At 42.0% G+C, this 22,291-nt stretch overlaps 1 protein-coding gene across 7 annotated transcripts in view; it reads left to right on the top strand.

Moving 5' to 3' along the window:
• YLPM1 (YLP motif containing 1) overlaps nucleotides 1-22,291 on the top strand; it is a 51,217-nt gene that overhangs the window by 1,387 nt on the left and 27,539 nt on the right. For 4 of the 7 annotated variants that reach the window (XR_014564818.1, XR_014564819.1, XM_083740620.1 and 1 more), the window contains exons 2-7: nucleotides 4,587-4,826; nucleotides 12,002-12,193; nucleotides 13,318-14,576; nucleotides 16,387-18,492; nucleotides 20,539-20,629; nucleotides 21,671-22,160. Coding sequence is in view for 4 of the 7 variants with exons in the window: in XM_083740620.1 (XP_083596746.1) it covers nucleotides 4,587-4,826; nucleotides 12,002-12,193; nucleotides 13,318-14,576; nucleotides 16,387-18,492; nucleotides 20,539-20,629; nucleotides 21,671-22,160 (4,378 nt within the window). In the remaining 3 variants the exon portion in view is untranslated. The remainder of the gene's footprint in view (nucleotides 1-4,586; nucleotides 4,827-12,001; nucleotides 12,194-13,317; nucleotides 14,577-16,386; nucleotides 18,493-20,538; nucleotides 20,630-21,670; nucleotides 22,161-22,291) is intronic. The other 3 variants (XR_014564817.1, XM_083740622.1, XM_083740623.1) reach the window with 1 other exon arrangement.

Below are 22,291 nucleotides of genomic sequence, written 5' to 3'. Positions count from 1 at the left end.
TGATAAGAGAGGAGGGATTTAAAACTACCCAATCCAATGCCCTGATGATGCAAATTATCTCCTCCCTGGTTATCAGAATGGCCATCTGATGAGTGGGGAGGAGCTGCTGGCATTCCTACTTTCATTTATTTGCAGAGTTATTTCTTTTCTACTGTCATATTGGGGCTGCTTGATAAATTATGCTTTTCCTAAACTAAAAAAGGACTTCTTTGTGTAAGAAATGTGAAAACTCACAGGTTAGTGCCATGTGGGCGCTAAGTCTGCCTGGACAAGCATGCATAAGTTCATATCTTTTCTTTGAAGGAAGTGCTTTCATTTTAGAAAACAGTAACAAATAAATTGGCTTTAAAGGTAAAGGTACCCCTGCCCGTATGGGCCAGTCTTGACAGACCCTGGGGTTGTGCGCCCATCTCACTCAAGAGGCCAGGGGCCAGCGCTGTCCCGAGACACTTCCGGGTCACGTGGCCAGCGTGACAAAGCTGCATCTGGCGAGCCAGAGCTGCACACGGAAACGCCGTTTACCTTCCCGCTGGTAAGCGGTCCCTATTTATCTACTTGCACCCGGAGGTGCTTTCGAACTGCTAGGTTGGCAGGCGCTGGGACCGAGCAGCGGGAGCGCACCCCGCCGCAGGGATTCGAACCGCCGACCTTTCAATCGGCAAGTCCTAGGCGCTGAGGCTTTAACCCACAGCGCCACCTGTGTCTTTAACGCACCTTTATTTTTTTATTGGCTTTAACGCACCTTTATTTTTTTGTTTCAAAACAGGAGTGGATTGGAGGGGGGCTTAATAGAAGCTATGAAGTCTCAGGCCTAGAACATTGGGTTTTTGTTTTTATTTTTAAGAAACTGAGTGCCTCAGAGTTAAGCAGAATGCTTTTCAACTCTGAAAATCACAGGCAGTCCTATGTGTTGGGGACTACAAGAGCACTTCTGAGAAGGGTTGTGCTGTTGTTCCTTTCCTTTTTTGATTTGAAATAAGATTCATTTCCTCCTTTAGGAGCAGAGTGGGTATGATTTAAACATGTTGCTCATTCACAGCAAGCCATAATTTGTTTCTAACTATGTTTTTCGTGGCATTTGAAAGGGGCTGGTATGGAATTACCTTGGATTGTGATGTAAGCATTTCACTCCCTGGGGCCCCATGTCCATTTCAGTCGCTCACAATTGATGAGGGAATAACAGCAGTGATTTTATTTTCCTTTTTAGTTACCTTCAAAAAGGTAACTCAACCTGATAAATAGTCATATGATTGCTGTCAGTGGTATACCATGCAACTGCAGTCCATAGTTTACCATAAGGGAGAATGCTGGAGGGGAAAATAACACATATGCTATTTGCCTGTGTGTTTTCTACTATTCTCTGAACTCTGTGGTATTCTTGTTAGTAGCATATATAGCTACTATTAATAATTATTGTGGTGCTTTGTTTATAACTGTACAAAAGGGAATTAGCACTTAGGCACACATATCCAGGCAGACTTCACCCCATGATGATCTAACATTAATTTTACAATTCCTGTGAAAATACATGAGAGTATATAAGAAGTGGAAAAGAAAGGGGTGCCTTTCTTTGAAGCCTTTTGCAGAGCAGATCTGTAATTTCTTCATGTAACAGTTGAAAATTTCTAAGATGGAAAGAATGAAAAATGTATACTTCATTGATGCTAGTATCCTGTGTGAGGTTGGAGCAGGGATTCAGAATGGTGCATGCTCAGATTCTTCTTTCTCCTTCTATGCAATTTGTTTAAGCTCAGTTATGTGTAAGGCAGGGAGAAAAGGGGATATGCCTAAATTTTGTTACATTGTACAGTACATTTTCATTTGTATTTGTTTAAGATTTTGATTGCTGAGAGTAATTTTGTGAGCCAGTTCTCAAGCCAGTTTTCAGATCTTTAATTGTAAGATTTCTATACCAAGTGATAGGGGTAGATTACTGACCTGTTAGTTGAGTCATCATAATAATTTATTATTATTTATTTTTTATACCGGGCCCATCTGGCTGGGTTTCCCCAGCCACTCATAACATTTTATCATATTGATAAAATCATTTCTTAAGCTATTAGGAGGTCAAATCTTACTAATAATTAGTCAGCAGATCAGCTGTATTCTTACTGCTTCTGGTAGAAGGAGGGGTAGCAGTCTAAACCTGCATTTTCTGCCCTTCCATTGTCTCCTGGGGTGAATTTAGTTATTATACCTGCATGTTGGGTGATGTAAATTATGTCAGGTTCTGTGGGTGGGAGTGGAACCAATGGTTAGACAGTGTTAGGATGCAGTGCAATTTTGTTATCTCTCTCCATGCCTTCAACATACCCATTCACCACCCCCCTTGACAGAACCCTTCTTTTGTCTTTTACACTGACATTGTTTCTACTGGTTTAATTTGGGGAGATATACCACTTCCTAACTACTGTATCTGGGGGTAAGGATTGCATTGTATGTCCCATTGATCTCAGTGAGACTTTCTCAATAAACAACACAGGGGATTGGGGCTGTTCTGGTCGCTCAGACAGAAAACAGGAATTTTGAGGAAAAGGGAAATTAGATATATGCAGTATTGGCTGTACTGGCACATCTTTAATTTTTCTGCAATCAGTAGTTGCCCAGATGTTTACAGTGTAAACTTTATATAGTGTAAGTAATCCTGATAGGGAGACCATATATCTATGTGACCCAATCATATTCTATGTGTTCTGTAGTCTACTATGAAAAATGAATAAAGAGGGGTTTTTCATGTTAATCAGTTTCACAGATAAATAAATGTTATTAGAAATGAGTGCCTGTGGACATGTGCACACATCACAGCAATCACAGTTTTAAATAATTAACCAGAAAACAGAAATGGCCAATCTATAATAACTGATGAGTTCAGAGGTATCAGCAGAGGATTCTCTCTATATAATTTTGCTTTCAAAACTTAAGAAAGCAAAATTTCTGCAGGCTTTTTTTTTTTTAAAGACCTGAATCCTCCCTACAAGAGAATGAGAATAGCTCCAAAGAAAGGGAGAAATGTTTTATTGACCTCTTTGAAACACTTATCATAAATACAATTTTTAAATATTTGTAGAATTTATTTAAACATCACCTTCCTTTAAGCAAAGAATCGGGAAATGGTGAAAAATTAGTATTACAGCAGAGATGGGTCTTTGTAGCTACAGAGTACATTAATTGGAATGAAGCTACAAAGCAACTACAGATGAAGACAAAGCCAATCATGGTTGTATGCATTTCTCCATATTTTAGCACTCATCTACGTAGCATTTCGACATCCAACATGTTATAAGATTCTCCCTGTGTTTATACATATTTTGATAGAAAACAAATATAGTTGGTGCCTTTAGCACCAACAGATGCTGAAGAAAAATTGGGCTACAACAGACCCAGGGCAGACAAAAGGCTTAATCTGAAGCAGAATAAAAATATAACCTGCACAATGGTGTTTTTTACTGTAGAATCTGGGGGGGAAACATGTTCCTTGCTTAAGCAAGCATATAAGCACAAGTCTGATATCATTGGTTTGTACAGGTCATTGTAATGCTTTAAAATTTGGTGCTGGGTTCTTCCTGAGCTTCTTGCATGTATGGGACGACAGGGGTGTAAGTATTAATGTCCCCACTTGTGCAAGTCGTCCTTAGAAGGGTCACCATGGGCCAGACCAGCCCGCTTCTGAGAATGTTAGAAATTAGCCAAGCGCATTTTGCGACTGTTACAGGTCCATTTGCAACCACATGCAGATTGCTGGATACTAGATTGGTGACTGGGGAAATCAAAATGTCGCTTGAAGGATCTGGAATGTTTTCTTTAAATCTTGAATTTGTTTTATTCTGAATTGCTTTATCTGATGTTCCACCTTGAGATTTATTCTGAAACAATGTACATAAAACAGTATAAATCACAGTACTAAAGTAATTTTAAAACTATAAACCCCATTTTCCTGTTATTTATATATGAATTTATTTGAAACTTTCTTACCCTGCCCTTCTGACAATACTGTACCCTAGGCCAGATTGAAAAACAGAATCAGTCATAATGAAAGGAAGTAAAATAAAGGAAACATGGACACTCGATGTTTAAGCAAAAATGATAAAAATGTTATGATTATTGACAGATTAAAGGCCACCAATTACAAAACCATTCCATAATTAAAATCCTATTAAAGGCTTACATTTTCATTGTGCCTTTTGATCCTTACTCCAAAGGAATAGCTGTAGCAACCTGGGGTCGTATCCAGTGCTGTGCCAGAAAATTTCCTCTTGTGGAATGGGACCTCCCCTTCCTTCTGTGTAACCCCAAAATTTGTTTCAGAGGGTTCTCCAATTCTCTCAAGCAGATTTTGAGGGCACACAGGGGCTTGCTGGTGTGGCAGAAGAAGGAGGATAACTTACATTGTTCATTCAGAAGTCTGCTGAACAAACGAGACTGCAGTGTTGGATGCTACTCTTGTTTTTTTCGAAAGTAGGTCCAAGTGTCCTTTGAAAATGAGGCACATTTGCCATTTTTCAGTGGTTAATGTAGCTTTCTTTCTAGGATATGACCTTGTCTCTTAAGCCGAGATACTACTGTACTTCTCATCTTTTTTGTTATAGGAACAGCAGCAATTTTGGTATCAACAGCATCTGCTTACTCTGCAGCAAAAGGCAAAAGCACATGCACTGGGACAGCAGCTGCCATCAGGTCTAGGAGTGGTAAATGATGCTCCTGAGCAGAGGCAAGAAGAAAGGGAAATACCCATTTCTGATGTGCTTTCTGACCCCCCTTTGCTTTCTGAGCCCAAATTACCGCAGCCCAAAGGTGATGACCTTCCTTTGTCATCTGTTGAGCCCAAGGTATGCTGTGCACAGAGGTGTCATTATGTGTTGTGTTCATTCTTTTGTCATTTCAGATTGTCTGGAAGGACTGATTGAAAAAAATAGGGCCCCGGTGCAGTAGGCTTAGAACACAGGGATGATTTATGAGACCTTTTGCTGATCAGTTGTGGTTTACATAATAATAATAATAATAATAATAATAATAATAATAATAATAATATCTTTATTGTCATTGCCCCCTCTCAGGGACAACGAAATTACTTGGCTGCTCCATCCACCCAGATAGGGCACTCCACTTAAAATCAGAACAACTATGGCCCTGATGCAAGCCTTAAAGACAACAGTCATTGGGTTTATGTGCTTTTCTTAACAAAGTATTGAAGTTTTTTAAAAATACATTTCATAGCAAGTGTATAAATCTTCCTTGCATCTTCAGCATAGGTTGAGGAGATAAATGTAAATGAATCAGAAATGAACTGCAAGTCCCTATCAAGATCTCTGTGGGATCCATTGTCACTCTGTTCTGTAAATGGTGACCCTGTAGTAGAGCACATGTTTTGCTAGCAAATGGCTGGCCGTATTGATGTCCAGTTCAGAATGTTTAGCATTCTGTCATGTGGAGTTTATAATCATCTTGTGGAAATGCCGTGTGCATTGGGGGATATCTGTATGGGGAGTGGAAAGTCTCAAAGAAGGTAATGCTATTCAAAGCTTCCTTGGGGTATCTTCATTACTTGAAGGTACCAAACGATAACACAGTATAATTATTTGTGCTTCTGTGTTGACTTTGCGTTCAGGAAGAAGTTGCATTACATATTTCCAACACTGTAAAACAGTAACATCTCCATATTAGGATCAAGCTTTAAGACCATAAGGGTTGCCATGCTGGAGCAAACCATAATTCACAGAGATAAGTCTAGTCTTATTTATCCACCGTGGATCAGACAATGCTGGTGATAGGGACCTTATCCACCCTGCCTGGCAGCATCTCATACAGAGAGAGAGAGACTGACTGACTCTGTATCATGGATACTGTTTACTTGTCAAGATACTACACTTTCATAAGTTTGTTCTCCATGAATTAGTCTTCTCCTTTTATAAAGTCATCTCAACCAGTGACTGTCTTTATTTCCTGAGTAGTTGCAGCCAGATTGGGTGCCACTAGTATGCATATAATAAGGTTATAGTTTTTTGAAATCATACGCATCACATTTTGCTTACATGGAATCTTAGGTACTTGAATTTTAATCCTTATTTTCCATTTTGGATAAATTCTTTTTAAAACTTTTCACAACTGCCTGGGATTTTACCATCCTAACTAATTAGGTGTCATCTACAGACGTAACTGCCACATTGTTCAATCCTATTGCAGATGAATTATTAATAATATAACCCAGCAAGCCCCTATAAAGATCTCTGTGGGATCCATTGTCCCTCTGTTGTGTAAATGGTGACTCCGTAGTAGAGCACATGTTTTGCTAGCAAGTGGTTGCATTTTCAGTCTTTAGATAGGACTGAGAAACACTCCTGCTTGGAGGGGTTACTGTCATTCAGTGTAGACAGTACTAAGGTAGATAGACCAGTGTTCTGACTTGGTATAAAGCAACTTCCTATGTCCCTTCCTGCCCATTTTATCACAACGTCCTCATCTTCCTTATTTTTTATCCTAATCTGTAAGAGTCTCTCCACTTATACATTGACCAAATGACTTAGCCAAAAACCTTTTGGTCATCTGTAATATGTATCCTCAAAAGAAATGCAGAAAGTTAATATTTCCCTTTGTTGAAGCAATACTTATCCTCTTTTAGTAAGACTTCTTGTTCTTATGTTTGACAATTCTTAATGCTTTCTTTCATTTTATATGGAACTGAAATTGGGCTGGCAAGGTCTGTAACTACCTGGATGCCCTCTTTATATCAAAATGCATTTTAGATAAGAACGTTGACTTTAATACTATTACATATTTAATTAACTGACCAACAATTTTGACCAATAGAAATAAAATTTTTTGCAGTTTTGCTATAGTCCTTCAGTATTCTTTTTACACCTTTATCATCTTAAATGTTTCTGCTACCTTCACTAGTTGGTTTTCTCTGTAGAGTGTGTTCTGATCATATCACAATCTCAGTTGGTGAGTGTTGAGAGGATTGTAATCAAAATGGGACAGCTGAGTGCTCGCTTCGGCTGCACATATACTAAAATTGGAACGATACAGAGAAGATTAGCATGACCCCTGCGCAAAATGGGACAGCTGCAAACTAAGATGGAGGTATTTTCATGTTCAAAGGTATCCAAAGATTGTAGAGGTAGAAAAAAAAAACTTTAGGAAAAAGAGCATAAATTTAGTGGGAACTTTCCCAAAAACAGCCCAGTGAAGACTGAGCATGTTCAGTGATTGCAGAATGTTGAGGGGCATCTGTTAGGTTTAAACAAATATCTGAAAAGGGGAAGAATGGAGTGTCCCTGAAGGGGGAGGGAACAGTTTAGAGACTGAGCACTCCACATTGTAACATTCTGTTGTGTGTTAGTTTTGTTTAATATTTATTTTAATAACTTCAGTGTGTCTCTCAGGTTGTTGATTTTTGCTTGTTTTATTGTTGATTTGCATTCAGTTTGCCAGAGTTTGTTCTGTCTTCAGTTTAATAGGAATCCTCTTTGTTTTTGCAGATCTTTTTGTTTTAAATTAAGTATGACTGTGTTGAGTTTGTTGGCAGTTTTCTGATCTTTTGAATGTTGAGTTTGACAGAGATTTGATCAGTGTTGCCAGTCCCAGGCAATTAGGATCCAAACTCTTTCTATCAAATTTGGACTCTGCCATGACCCAGCCAGTTTAGGGGTGGTTGAAGTAACCCACTATTATTTCATCTTCTGTTTCAATTGCCTACCTAAGTACCTTTTGCATTTAAAAATCACCATCAAAGTTTGGGATAGGGGAGTGATATTAGCCCAGTTTGCATGTAATGTTAAAAATAAATTCTGTTGCATGCTACTCAGAAGTCCTCACTATGCTGATCCCCCACTTTTGACCGGTGTGCCAAGGGGGAAACAAAGCAGAGACTGGCATGTGAACCAGCACTCATAATTTGTCTGGAGATAAACAAACCATGAGAGTAGGTTTATACATAATGCAAAGCCAGCTTCTGGTTTGTTTCCTCCCTGGTGCAATAAAGCTGTGAGCTGGGGAGCTGTGGTGTGGACTTTTAAACAGCATACACATTGTGCTAAACCATAGTTCATTTTAAACTATGGTTTAATGTTAAGTGTGTTCCTTATATTTTACTTACTCTTTTGGTGTGCTGTTCTCTACCCATAAGTTTGTTTTTCTATTTCTCAATTTTGGATTCTGTATCCAACTGACACACAAAGCACCAACACCTCCTTTACATTCTATTCTGACCATTCTATGGATTTCATATGTTGTGATAGGCCAGTTATATTTCTGTATTTTTATTTTAAAATAGGAAGGAAGTATACAACATAATGTGCAAATACAACAAAGCATAAAATAGCATAAAATAATACGAAGATACAATACATCTCTTCTCTTGGTTTGAAGCATCCAGTGTATGTAGGATTTCTCCTACAGTTTCTGACAAGAGTGACTTGTTATTTCTGGTGATTGGATTTAATTGCTAAGACTTAAAATGATGTACTACTTACAAGGGCAAGTGTTAGGCAAATAAATTCCTGGGCACATCACCAATTAATTAGTTCATCAGCCATCATTAAAAGTAGTATGGTTCTAAAGTGATAATTTGACTACTCTGGAAGAATTAAATATCCCCAGTAATCCTAAAGTCTTGGTCCAGCATCTGTTTGTTCTTTTTTTGGAACACTTTTATCTCATTTTATAGCCCCAAGGCAGGACGCGGGTGGCGCTGTGGTCTAAACCACTGAGCCTCTTGGGCTTGCCGATCAGAAGGTCAGTGGTTCAAATCCCCGCGACGGGGTGAGCTCCCGTTGCTCAGTCCCAGCTCCTGTCAACCTAGCAGTTCAAAAGCATGCCAAAAAGTTCAAGTAGATAAATAGGTACCACTACAGCGGGAAGGCAAACTGCGTTTCCGCTGCTCTGGTTTCGGTGTTTCATTGCACCAGAAGCGGCTTAGTCATGCTGGCCACATGACCCAGAAAAACTGTCTGCGGACAAACGCCAGCTTCCTTGGCCTGTAAAGCGAGATGAGCGCCACAACCCCAGAGTCGTCTGTGACTGGACTTAATAGTCAGGGGTCCAGACTAATTTAGCTGTACTTAGACAATACTTTGATTACACGAAAATCAATGGGACTGTACTTCAACTAAAGTTCAACAAACTTAACAGCATAAAGCTAAACAGATCTACTTATTAGCTAGTTCCATTAGCTAGTTTTCAGTGGGTCTTATTTCTAGGCAAATGTGTATATGATTACAACCTTAGTTTGGGGCCAACTGTTGGTGTCCATACAGTGTTAAGATTATTCAGTCAGGATTTTTGCCATCTTCCTTGGAATCAGAATTTGCCTGCCACCTATTAGTTTAACTGAGGATGTCTGAGTTAAGTGAGTCCTTGCAGTGCATGAGATTCTTATGCTAACTGGTATAGGTTTGTGTTGGAGTAGCTGGGCATAGGAAGGAAGGAATTTCCTTCATGGGCATAAATCACCTGATGTGTGAGGTGTAAGGTCAAATGAGCCAGTTGCTGTGGTAATGGCCTTGGAACTCTAGCTATATTGATGTGATTAACGTATGCTAGCTAGTTTTGTGTTGATGTTACTGTTGCAGTTGAAGCCTTGGAATTAGAGCAACAGGGACACTCTGTATCTGTATATGAAAAGCCTGCAAACTGGAAGTTATTTTTCTTTTTGCTCAGTCTGCAACAGTAAAAGATCTGGACCTTACTGGCTCTGCTTCTGTGTAGTAACTTTTACTGTGAGCACAACCTAGATAATAATAATTTTTTTTTTTTTATGTGTAACCCACCCTTCCGACTAGGTTGCCCCCAGCCACTTTGGGTGGTTTCCAACAAATATAAAAGCATTGTGGATGTGTCTTAATATCTCAGATTACCAACAGCTTGTACTTACCTAAGTTTGTATCTGGCAATAAGTCCTTATTTAAGCTAAACAATTAAAGTTTTGTCAATATGCTATGCATAGATTTATTGGACAGAGTTATGTTTCAGCTATTTACCATTGTAATCTAATTGCAATTATTCTGGGTTATATGTGATGCCCTGGTGTCTTGTGGAGGCCACTCCCCTGTGAGTGAGGATTTATGGTTTGCAATCAGTAGACTTAAGTAACTAATTTACTTACCATATTTTTCGCCCTATAAATGAAGGGGAAATGTGTGTGCATCCTATGGGGCAAATGTAGGCTTTCACTGAAGCCTGGAGAGCAAGAGGGGTCGGTGCGTACGGACCCCTCTCACTCTCCAGGCTTCAGGAAGCTATCTGCAAGCCTGGGGAGCCCCGCAGGCTCTCCAGGATTGCGGATAGCAGCCTACATCCCAATTGGTGCAGATATCGGGCAGCCCCACAAGCTCGGGGGACAGCGGGGAGGCGAAGCGCCGCCATCCCGCTATTCCCCAACCTGGTTTGGAGGCTGGGAGTGGGGAGAAGCAAGCTTGCTTCTCCCCATTGCCAGCCCCACAAGCTTGGGGGACAGCGGGGAGGAGGAGCGCCGCCACCCTGCTATTCCCCCGACCTAGTTTGTGTTACGATATAGAAGCAATGCAGCTGCAAACTGCTAGCTTGAAAACATCACATGATGGAATGTTGGGACTGTTCCGTGGGAAACAGAGGGACAGTCAGTTCACAGGGCAATGCACCGGAATTAGCTCAGAGTGTAATTTGAGCTCTTCCTCTTGCTCTTGTACAGGAAGTACAGGAAGTTTTTGTCACCTGACTGCTGGAGTTTGGAGAGAGCAGTCATGTTTTCTGTAATGCTGCAAAGACAGAAATAAGAGCATGTAAATACGTTTCTGTCTATCTCCTTTTCCCTGCCGGGGGAGCAGGAGGGAGGGGGGGTGTTCTTCCCACGTTTGGCGGAGTTTTGCCTATCGTGACCTAGCCTGGATCCTGCTGGGGAATGCAGCCAGGGAGGTCAACAGGAGACCAAGCCGGGTGCCTGGGAGAGTTGCCAGTTTCTCCCGATAAAGGCTTGATTTCCGACAGTTTGGAGGCTGGGGGTGGAGCCCCACAAGCTCGGGGGAGAGCGGGGAGGCGGAGCGCCGCCATCCCGCTATTCCCCGACCTGGTTATGAGGGTGGAGAGAGGCAAGCTTGCCCCACGGAGGCTAGAGAGGCTGTCCCTGAAGGCAGAAGAGGGAGACGGAGCGCTCCATCTCCCTCTTCTAGCTTGGGGATGGCTGTGCAAACCTGGGGGTGGAAATAAAAAAAATTTCCTTGATTTCCCCCCAAAAAAACTAGGTGCGTCCTATGGGCCGGTGCGTCCTATAGGGCGAAAAATGCAGTATTTCAGTGGGTCTATTCTGAATATGACTTAGGTAGAATCTATACACATATAAAAACTGTTCTGAAAATGCCTTTTTTAAAAAAGTGTTTTAAAAAATACATTGAATTTTCCATAAGGCTCACCATCGCCATATAGTGCCACATTGTATATTGCACTTGAAACACACTTAAAACGTTTTATTTGTAACTGTATAGCTGAGTCCTTAGTTGTATATCATCCAGTATCTTGCACAACAGATCATTGAATAGGGCAACTATCAGAATTTATTTCACTAGCATATCTAGAGATATGATAGTGCAATAAATTCTGATAGTTGTAAAATACCTGTTTAGTTTTTATGTGTTCTGGCAACCAAAAGTAGTGCTCTTGGGAAGTAGTGTTGTGTGTTTTTTTGTTTTGTTTTGTTTGTTTTTTTGTTTTGTTTTTTGGTCGGAGATTCTCACTAAAAATAAAAATAAAAATAAAAATAAAAATCTGTATTTGAAAAGGAGGAACTGGGATAATCCTGCTCTGACTTGTGGTCAGATATACTTTCTACCATAGGCATGCACTTACATTATGCTGTGCCTGGACTATTTAACTTGTTGAAGAAGGGGAGGATGGGACAAAACCCTCTGTATTTGCTTGCTTTCGGGCATGTACAACTACTTTCCCCAGTACTGACAATGATTAGAGCTGTATAACTGATGTGCTGTATGATTGAACAAGTTTTCTATTATTTGATATTTGCTTATTCCTCCAGTTGAGCATTGAACCACCAGAGGATCCTGAGGAAAGTTTGAGATTACAGCAGCTACAGGCGGCAGCCACACAATGGCAACAGCATCCCCAGCAGCGAGTGGGTTTCCAGTATCAGAGAATAATGCAGCAGCATGCACAGTTGCAACAAATTCTACAGCGCTACCAACAGATCATACAGTTGTCGCACTTGCCAGTGAGTCATTAAAGTAATATGATTTGATCCATATTTTTCCCACTTGAGTGAGATACTTAATACAATTTAATGGTGCTAACAGAGTTTCATGACTCTTCATGGTGGTCCACAGGTCAGCTTTGGCCTGTTAGAGGTCCCAGTTTGGCCCAGCAAGCTGTTCTTGGTAAAGCGCAGCCTTCCGTCCCACCACATTGTATGACACCTCAGGTGTGGAGCAGTTACCAAGGTGGCTCCAAATGAACAACTGGAGGAGTAAAGTGAGCTCCCGATTATTCTTTTGCTTTGAGCAAGGCATGCTTCAATCACCCATCAGCCGATCCTGATCTACCAGTGAGTGGTTAGATTGTGCCCTGCTCTAGGACTTGCACTGAAGCCCCTGCTGAAGTGGAGGGAGGGATCTCCATTTAAGCAGGGCTTTCAATGCAAACTCATTTGTGATGCTGGAGCAAGCCTCTTTGGAGCTGCTCTGGGGGTGCGCCTTCAAAGAGCATCATCACCTTGACATCATTATGACTGATGGGCAAACTGCGAAATTTTGACCCGTGAGGCAGATACAGATCTGAACCATCAGAGAAGAAAGTTCCCCAACTCTGATGTGGACCTTTGCTCATTGACTACATGTTAACTTCTGAAAAAGCAGACAAGAAGCTAACATTACAGTCTTGTTTTATGTTGTAACCTGCCCTGTAATAGTGAATCAATGAAGAGTAGGCAAGAAATTGAACCAAGAAGAAGAAAAGTAATACTGTATATTGAAGCATCTTCCTTGTGAGAAGAAAACTAAAAAATATGTTCACTAATCTAAATAGACTATGTAGAAAGAATTTCCATTTTTTCAGTAGGTTTAATCATGCAATATATTTAGAGTCAGAGTGTAGAATCATTTTAGTTTGGTAGGGGGTGAATCTGTGATATTAAAGAAAAATAAAGTTCAAAGGCCCAAATCTATGACTTCACCTTTAAAGCACAACAATTTCATGGAAGATGTTGGAAAGCATGAACAGTGTTCAGTGTACAGGCCTGTGCTTTGCTATGCGACAATTAAGATATGTTTGTGTCTAAAGCATTGTGAGTACATTGAACTAACGTAAAGGGTGTTCCTTACTACTTTTTCTTTCTGGCAGACAATGTCAGTGGATACGCAGCTACAGCATTATGAAACACAGAACAAACAGTTCCAGCCACTTTACAAGGAGTGGGAACGTGAATTTCAGCAGTGGCAGGATCAAATTCAGGCCTACCCTCACAAAGACCAACTTCATGAGTGTGAGAAACAGTGGAAAATGTGGCAGGGACAGATGAAAGTCACTTACACCCACCTTCAGGAGAAAGTGAAGTCTCTTCGGAACATGAGCAGTCAGTATACTGGGAGTGTAACTTTGCCGCCTGCATTTTCTGCATATTCTCAAACAGTACAAAGTGGTATGTCCGTTGGGCAGCCTCCTTTGCCCTCAGCTGTGCTGCCTCCACCTTCCACTGGATTCTCTTCTGGCCCACAAAAGTCTGATATGCCTATTTCAAAAGAATCTGGTCCTCAGAACACCCAGAGCACTGAAACACCGAGGCCAAATTTGTACCCTACTCCTGGTTCTTTTAAAGTTACTGAGTCACTTCCCACTACCCAAAGTACAGAAATGCCCAGGCCAGGTCTACTTTCTACTCCTTCCGCAGCTTCTTTTTCATTTAAAGTAACTGAGTCTTCTGCCACCTCACAGGCCTCAGAGACAACCAGGCCACCTCCATTTCCTTCTCCTGCCTCTTACTCATTTAAAGAGTCACTTCCCACTCCCCAGACTACGGAGATGGCCAAGCAAGGTCTGCTTCCTACCCCTACCGCTGCTTCTTTTTCATTTAAAGTAACTGAGTCTCCTGCCACTTCCCAGAACATGGAGGCAACCAGGCCACCTCTGCTTCCTACCCCTGCTTTTCCTTTTAAAGGTAATGATACACCCGTGGATATTGTCAGGCCAGGCCTGCTTCCCACCCCTTCTGCTTCTTCCTTTTCGTTTAAGGCTACGGCTTCTCCTGCCATGACCCACGCTACAATGGATGCAACCAGGCAACCTCTTCTTCCCACCCCTGCTTCCTTTTCTTTTAAAACTACTGATACATCTGCCACCCAGAATTACCACTCAAATGTGACATCATCTGCTAGCACTTCAGACCAAGGCAGTTCTTATGCGCCTCCGGGCAAACAGGCAATGCCATTTGGTTCTGTTTCATCAGAACTAACTTCTGCTGAAGTAAAACCTCACTCTACAGTGTCCTTCTCATCTGCATCCACCGCCAGCACCACTACTACCTATCAGAGCAGACCAGGGAGGCCAGCCGGGTTTCCTGATTCTGCCAGGGGACAGCACCATGAAGGTCCAAGGGTGTCAAGGTAGGTTTTCTTTCTGTCTCATTTTTGTATAGCAATGCTGTTTTGGATGATAGTACAGTAGAAACACTCTTAAATATTGTTATGTAATCCTGTGTGCTTTGCCAGTAGGACATGGTATTTCATGTGACTGTGCTCATTTAGTGGTTGTTGCCCGCCCAATGGTATCCCTGGCCTATTTTAATCTTATGCTTTACCATATTTTAACCTCATACGTTCTTCCAGAGTATTTCTTGAAATACCCAAAGCCAGGTCTTTTTTTTTTTTCATTTTGTGTGTTGTTAGTAGCTTTTTAATTGAATGTTCCAAAGGGAAAGGGGGAGCAACTGGTGGTCCAGAACAAACCCAGTGACCAGATATTCAAGTAAATAGACCTTTAGTTGGAGGCTTCCCCATCTTCCTTATGTTTACAGAAGGTCACCTTCTCATATGCTGCCTGTTGTCATGTCCTCTGTCCATGATTATGGTGCACAGGGGTGGCAGGTGGACTCTTCCTTCCAATATTGAAGCATTAGGAATTTAGCCACCATGAGTGTCCTTAGAAACCAATAGAATTGTCTGTTCTTTACTTGATAATTCTCTTGGTGAGGGGCAATGCTTGAACCAAATCTGTGGGAGCCTGTAGTACCAGTCCTCATAATGCTAATGAGGTTAAGTGCCAGAAGCTTTGTAGTCAAAACAGCTTCACTCACAAACAAGATGGAGGCATCCATATACTCAGGGGAAATGGAGAATTAAAAATAAAACTTACATGCAGAGTGTACTCAGGTGTGGGCTGCAGGGTGAAGGAAGGAGTAAATCCATGCACATCCCAGTATGGCAATTACTTTCCTCCATGATGCCTCAAATGCATCTTGGGGGAAAGCACGAGGGAGGTTGTCAGTGAAAAGGGAATTGGGGCCAGAGTTAAGCCCCCTCTCCCAGTCACTCAACTGCTGCTGTTCACAGGGCACTCAGGTCTGCTGCCAAATGTATAATTCTGGTCTCACAAAAAACAAACCAAAAGCAGAGTTTGTGCTTTTGTTCCTGCTGCTCTATTTAATAATATCCCACTTTACACAAAATTAGCAACAGTTTATATATAGTTTTTTAAAAAACAAAAAAACCAACAACTAGAAGCTACCTAACAAAGCAAAAGTCTGCCTAAGTAAAATCATCTTCAGTGCCCACCTGTAAGCAGCAAAAGTGATTGTTCTGCAGGTGTCTTGTTTGCACACACAAAACAGAGATAAGAGGGAGATATTGTATTGCAAATTGTTATTGTTTGTAACACTAGTGTAATCTCAGTTGTCATCTTCAGTTTATAATTTAATAAATGCTTTTAAATTATGTTTTCTGAAGTGTGAGACTTCTAGGCTCTCTGAAGCCCAGAACTTGGTCGGACACTACTTCTTACACCTAAAAGGACAGGAAGTAAATCCCAGGCTCACACCTACCTGTGCCTCAACCTCTATCTGCTTTTCCCAAAGGATGAAGACACCTGACTCAGTAGAATACTGCATGTGTCTACATCTTTCACCCCATGAACCAAATAAGGTGGTTCTTGAGTCTAACCCTTGAGTCAGACATTCCTTTCTATCTGAGGAAGAGATGGAGAAGATGAGCATAGATATGGGTGAATCCAATACTTGTTCCTGTCATGCTCCATTTGCATGCAGCAAATCTAATATTTTGGTGAATTTTGTGTATCGTTATTACTTAATGAGATTTTAATTTGGCAGCTGTTTCCAAGAGGATTTATGGAGTTGTTTTATATATAGAAGTCTCACAAAATCTATTACTTGAATAAAATGTCTCGTTTCTAAATACACAGATTTGATGCACCTCGAGGAAGAGATTTCGATAAATTTGAACCTGCAAGACAGCAAGGACCTCATTTTCAAGGGCAACGTTTCGATGGTCCAAGGCCAAGATTTCAAAATCAGCTTGTCGATGGATCTTCAGGCAAACAGGGGAAAATCCCCCGGGGCCCAGCAGCAGCATTTTATACTCCCTCAGGCACTTCACAAATGCAGGCTTCCCAAGCAAGTGGACCACGGTGGCGGGGGCCTAGGCCTCCTTTGGGACAACAGAACCATCAGACAGAACATAAGGAATCTTTTACTGATATGAGCAATAATCAGACAGTGGCAAATAAATCTAAACCTAGACCAGATACAAAGGTTATTGGTTCTGTTCAGCCAGGTACAGTCATGTCTAAAGCACAGCAAAATTCATCCAGAAAAGAGGGCAAAGAAACATTGTCAGAAACAAAGAAACCAAGCTCTGCAGAGACTGAACTGCAAACAGAAGAATCAAAAAAACCTCTTACTTCGGGTGTTCTCCATCAGACACCAGGTTCCACTGTTCCAGGGGAGAAGAAAATGTTACTACCAGCGCCGATGGGAAATAAAGAGTTGAATTCTGCAGAAAACAAACTGACTTCTTCTGAAAATAATCAGAGCAAGGAGCCATCTAAACTGGAAAGCCGGGAGAGGGGACAACTCAAGCTGGGAGATAACCAGGCCAAAGGGCCAGCAGGTCGGGGCAGGGGCCAGGGTAGAATGGAAGACAATAGAGGTAGGGGCCGAGGCCGATTTGATGATGCCAGAGGAAGGGGAGTACCAAACAGAGGTAGAGGTCTGACCAGAGATATAGGTGGCAGAGATGTAAACAGTGGGCCAGGACCCCACAACAGGATGCCAGAGGGCCAGTCGGGCAGTTGGGAATCTGGGGTGGGTGGACAGTCAAGCAACCAGGAAGGGGCATTGGAAAGGCAATTGAGAAGCCAAGACAGAGGGTTACCAGCTAGAGACAGGGAACCAGCTCCCCAGATGGGCAGCAGAGAGAGAGGCCATGCAGATAGCCGGGAAAAGGGCTTTGGCAGGCAACCCAGTAGTCAGGAAAGGGGACTGGACCGGCTGGCTAGTAACCGTGAAAGGGGACCAGGACGGCGACCTGGTAGCCGGGAGAGAGACCCAGTCAGAAGGCCTAGTAGCCGGGAGAGGGATATGCACAGGTGTGACACAGGCCTTGGAGGTGGTATGGATAATTTGCCTCCATTTCGTGAAGAACCACCCAGGCCTCCATGGTCTTATGGAGAGGCAGGCATGGAAGAGGAGCGCTCATTTGAATACCAAGATATTCCTCCTCTAGAGCGCAGGCGATTGGAGGATTGGGAAAGAGACAGATACTGGGTTGAGCGCGACCAGCGATACCATGATGATCCTCTTGATCCATATGAGAGAGATGACTTGTCAGCACACCGTCATCCATTGCCACCTCTTTCACCTCTTCCCCCTCTGCCTCCTTTACCTCCAATATCTGCTGATCTTGATAGGCGAGAACCATATTGGGATGACTGGGAAAGGCCATTGGGGAGAGAGAGAGAGATAGACAGAGATCTGGACAGGGTCCGAAGACCCTTGGATATGTATGATCGTGATTCAGAAAGAGACTGGGACAGAGATTACCTTAGACCACTGGGCGACAGAGATACGCTTAGTGATCTGGACATCCCTCCTCTCCCACCTTTGCCACCCCTTCCTCCACTTCCTCCTTTAGACAGGTACCGTGAGGAGCGATGGCTGGAGGAGAGAGAGAGGGATTTCTACGACAGAGATTCCAGAGACCGGGGGGAGCTCAGAATTCGAGAGTATCCAGAGAGACATGACACATGGAGGGAGCCATCTGATTTCCCACCCGACAGGGGTGATTGGGAAAGGGAAAGATTTTCAGATAGGTGGTATTCAGATGAAATTGACAGATTCCCACGTTTAGATGATCGTCTGGATCCACCACCTCTGCCACCACGCTCATCTGAATTGCTGGGAGACGAGCCAAATTTAGCCTCTGAACCCTCGTTGGGAGGTGTAATGGTCCTTAGTCAAAGGCAACATGAAATAATCCTGAAGGCTGCCCAAGAGCTAAAAATGCTACGGTGAGTTGGCTGCTGTTCTTGTTTATTTTGCTTTGCAAAAACGTTGCTTTTTCATCTCCCCTCCGCCTTGCATTCCCTCTTGCAAATTGCAAAAATGCATATAATGAGGTGGTAAATAGCTTTGAACATTTTGGTCAGCTTAGATGATGGAAGGGTATGCAAGTTTAATAAGTCAAGGGTCATTGAGATAACTATGCTTTAAACAGACTTCTTATCAGTCTTAAACTAATAAGTTAAAATAGGTGTGTTTTTAATGTTGAAGAACCTCCCATGGAATCAAGAACAGTTCTGCGCATAGCATACCTTTGCTAGAAAAAAGTCAGATAACATAGCTGGCGGTGATCATAAAGGTAACGGTAAAGGTACCCCTGCCCGTACGGGCCAGTCTTACCAGACTCTAGGGTTTTGCGCTCATCTCACTCTATAGGCCGGGATCCAGCGCTGTCCGGAGACACTTCTGGGTCACGTGGCCAGCGTGACAAGCTGCATCTGGCGAGCCAGCGCAGCACACAGAACGCCGTTTACCTTCCCGCTAGTAAGCGGTCCCTATTTATCTACTTGCACCCAAGGGTGCTTTCGAACTGCTAGGTTGGCAGGCGCTGGGACCGAGCAACGGGAGCGCACCCCACCGCGGGGATTCAAACCGCCAACCTTTCGATCGGCAAGTCCTAGGCGCTGAGGCTTTAACCCACAGCGCCATCCGCGTCCCTGTGATCATGCTTATCCTTAAAACTGAGTAGTAAATATTCAGGCAGGAAAACCTTGTTCATGCAGACCTGCAGTATTTTTAAGAAATTCAGAAAAGGGAGCCAGTGAAAACAAAAGGCCCAGCATTGTCTATCAGTTCACACGAAGCAGTACAAAGTCCACTCACACTAATATTGCCTTAAAGGAGGGCACTTCATATTTTTGTGCTTGGTTTTAAGTTACTCTTGTGTAAAGTTGCCAGGCAGTCCTATTACACTGCACTCCATTGATACATCAAATCTAGATTTTCAAGCAGTGCATGTAATTGTGACATTTATAACTCTGAGACAGGAACAAGTGCTAGAGCATACAGAGGTCCCAGGTTCAATCCCTGGAATCTCTGGGCAGGGCTGGGAAACCCTGGAGAGCTGCTGCCAATCGGTACAATGCAGCTTCCACTGATATGTAGAAAAATCTCTCTTGCTAGTTCCTGTTGTCAACAGTGGTGTGTTTCACCATTTACTGAACTGCAGGAAAGTGGTCTGCAGACGTCCTTTTGGAATATGTGAGAATTCTGATCACAAAGGCTTGAATTCTCTCTCTTAACACCAAAATGATATCCTCAGAAATTGCAATGAGATTTGAGCTGGTGTGAAAAAGAAATGTACCTTGGGAGCTAAATGCTCTCTGTGAAGGATCAAATGTTCATTTTTGGCACTGAGGAAAGTAGCACATTTTGTTGGAAACATTTGTGTTTCCTGCTTGCCAAATGACAGCCTAAAGTGGCTAACGGTACTATATTAAAACAATAGAGTAACAAATCAAAATGTGCTAAAAATAATCAACTGAAGCAGAAAAAAACCTGCCAAAATCCTAAAATTGCAAACTGCCAAGCAAAACGAGATGAAAAATATTTAAGGGCAGATCAGTTCCATAAAATCCAAGTTGTAGTACAATAAAATATTATATAAGAAACAAAAGAAACAATAAGAACCCAATTTAGAAGCATACATAATCTTTCACCGTGCATTACAATTGTGATAATAAGCAGAACAATAATTATGTGGTCCAGCAAGATGCTCAGCAATTTTCAAGTGCTCTAGGTGGATTGGGGTGTAAACTTTTGGAAATACTAGTCTAAATGTTTTACAAAATAGTGAATTTTTAGTTTGTTGCTTAAAATTCACTAGCTTCTCAGCCTGGCAGGCCTCCTTAGAGAGGGCGTTCCACAGTGTTGGTGCCACAGATGAACATAAGTAAACCTGGTGGTTCTTAAAATCTTGTTTAAGACAAATGCGTATACTTTTTGTGGTTTTTAAAAGAACATTTAAGATGAATAATATGATTTTTTGACTGCAGAGAACAGAAAGAACATATGAAGAAGATGAATGAATTTGTTCCTGAACTGCCACCACAGGAAATTCCTAGAGCTAGGAAGGATAACTTTCAGGTAAATTAAGTCTTGTTATGGAAAATATTGTTTTTAAATGGTTTTTAAATGGAAGCTTTTAAGAACTTATGCTTGAGCTTGCTTCCCCACCCCTCCGGACTAGTTACCAGTCATTATGGCTATGCTCTGTATCCCTGGTCGGAGGCAGCAGTGGTTCTGCAGCAGGTCTTTCTTGAGAATGGGGCATCATTATGAAGAAATCAGATCTTCATCCTCGTAACTCTCACTGTGATTCCAGTGCACCTTTCCTGCAAATTTCAGGAGACAAGGGAGAGTCTAGGAGCAGGGTCTCCCAAAGATGTACTGGATTTGGACTATAAAGGACTTTAGGAAATCACCATCATTTTGAATTCGGCTGGACCACTTTGTTTCTACTGGTGGCAAGTTTTCCACTGCATTAAAGGGAGTGGCCCCACATAGAGCATGCTAGAGCAGCTGATCCCTGATATTATCAAAAAATGGATGGGCGTTACTGGGTGCCTGTCAGATGTAGCTAAGAAAAAGCACATTAACTGAGGGCTAGATTGAACATTTGTAAATTTCTCTACTTAGAGAAATCTCAAAGACACAACCATGTGGAGGAAGTAATGACTTACCACTGCTTCATGGCAAGGAAAACAGCACTTTTATAATATTTATAACAAATCACCACCAGGTAGCCGCAACTTTATCTGTAGCTGTGTTTTGTCATATTTTGTTTCCACTACTATGGCTGCTCCACATTTGGGTGATTTACAAAACTTGACCTGGCCACAAAAGAACTTTAGATGAGAAGGCGCATTGGGCAACTGAGATTGATAAGGCAGCAACAGACACAAGTCGTATACAAATTCCTTATGATAAGTTTCAATATTGTAAATTCCATGTAACCACCTTAAAAAAAATAATTAGCCTTTTCTTTGTACCCTTTTATCGATGTTGTACCCCAAAAGGCCTGTTTTAAGTATCAAAGTACACATTTGCTATGACAGTATCTGACAACATTTTTTAAATTGCTATTAATTTCATGTACCTTTTATTTTAAAATATCCTTTTATTTAGGCCTCTTCTGAAATGCACGCTGAGATACCAATAGAGGAGCAATCTATTAAGCCTACGCCAGCTGTAATAGTAAAGCCACCCGTCATGTTTCGGAAAGCTGCCCCAACAGCCAAGCCAGGCGCTGCACTTGCAAAGCCATCTGTCCCAGCGACAAAGGGCCCCCTCCCATCGGTAAAAATGCCTGGTCCACCAACACAGCCAAGTGCTCCAATTCCCATTTCAACTGCAGCAGCCTCCCAAGGTCCAGCTGCTATGGTCAAATCATCACCTGCCATGAGCCAAGAACGTTGGGATGAGGATTCTTTCCAGGGACTTTGGGATAGCAGTGAAGATAAAGGGTTAAAATCCGAGAATGACTTACCTGCACCAGATCTTTCATTACCTTCATCAACAGTCACAACTTCCTTTGGGTCGGGTATAGCACAACTTTCCAAGCCACCAATTATTCATCAGACTGTTGACTACGGGCATGGACACGGCCATGGGCAAGGTGAATACTGTTTATCTTAATAATGCTAATTAACAGAATGATTATGCCTGTAGCATAAAAAAAATAGCCAATATCATTCTCATCAAAGGAGTGTGCTGGTCTGCATTCTGTGCATTAAAAATGGGCCCTTT

This window comes from Podarcis gaigeae (genome assembly GCF_964106915.1).
Source record: "Podarcis gaigeae genome assembly, chromosome: 1".
In the NCBI taxonomy this organism is placed as follows: Eukaryota; Metazoa; Chordata; class Lepidosauria; order Squamata; family Lacertidae; genus Podarcis; species Podarcis gaigeae.
This window is presented reverse-complemented; position numbering and strand designations above follow the sequence as displayed.